At 31.4% G+C, this 925-nt stretch overlaps 1 protein-coding gene across 1 annotated transcript; it reads left to right on the top strand.

The window, feature by feature from the left end:
* Nucleotides 1-6: 6 nt before the first annotated feature.
* LOC106322002 (probable inactive 2-oxoglutarate-dependent dioxygenase AOP2) lies at nucleotides 7-831 on the top strand. Its single transcript, XM_013760203.1, has 2 exons — nucleotides 7-79; nucleotides 356-831. The coding sequence occupies exons 1-2, from the start codon at nucleotides 59-61 to the stop codon at nucleotides 614-616; spliced, it is 282 nt and encodes a 93-aa protein (XP_013615657.1). The 5' UTR covers nucleotides 7-58; the 3' UTR covers nucleotides 617-831.
* Nucleotides 832-925: the final 94 nt, after the last annotated feature.

Raw genomic sequence — 925 nt, 5'->3', positions numbered from 1 at the left:
GTTAACCAAAGATGAAAAGTGGATCAGGTTAAAACCATCTCATAACTCTTTCGTTGTTATGGCTGGAGATTCTCTATATGTAAGTTCTAACTTATTTTATTTTTAAATGGGATGCACCATAATATCTTAATTGCGATCATCATAATAATCATAACTTTTTTATGATATATATTATAACTTTATGATATACATATTCATAACTTTATGATATAAATATTACATAATTCACCTTTTTATTATTTCTTATCACTTTCACAAATGCATGTCGACGTTACTAAAGTGTTTATACATTAACATTATGTTTTCTTCTCATCATGAATCTTGTGTTGGTTTTTTTATTATTATTTTTTTGCAGGCACTTATGAATGGTAGACTATCTCGTCCGTTTCATAGAGTAAGAGTAACGGAAAGAAAGAAGACAAGGTATTCAATAGCATTGTTCTCGACTCCAAACGGAGATTACATCATCGAACCACCAAAAGAGCTTGTGGACGAGAAGCACCCACGTCTCTTCAAATCATTCACTTACGTTGACTTGATGAGTTTCTATCACACTGAGGCTGGTCGTAGACCTCGTTCTACTCTTCACGCTTATTGTGCCGTCTCTGGAGCATAAATGTGTGCGCTTACTTACGAGAGTTTCAACAATGTTTAAGTAGTTTCATGGTTCAACTAATATCAAGAACTGCATGTAGTACTAAATAAGAGTTTTTGGATTAGTTGAGTATATGTGTTTTATTTCGGGAGAAGCAATCAAGTCTCTCTTTTGTATGAAAAATCAATAAAAATATGTGTATGAGCATGTTCAATAATGTAATGAATTTGGTTGGATCTGTTGGTTCACAAGATGTCAAGATCGTAAATAGGTTAATTAAATAGGTTAATTTCTTCTTCTTTTTTAAACTAAATTAAATTCATTTTTTTT

The sequence above is a fragment of the Brassica oleracea genome, unplaced genomic scaffold (genome assembly GCF_000695525.1).
Source record: "Brassica oleracea var. oleracea cultivar TO1000 unplaced genomic scaffold, BOL UnpScaffold04741, whole genome shotgun sequence".
NCBI lineage: Eukaryota > Viridiplantae > Streptophyta > Magnoliopsida > Brassicales > Brassicaceae > Brassica > Brassica oleracea.
Note: the sequence above shows the minus strand (reverse complement) of the source record. Positions and strands in the feature narration are given on the sequence as shown.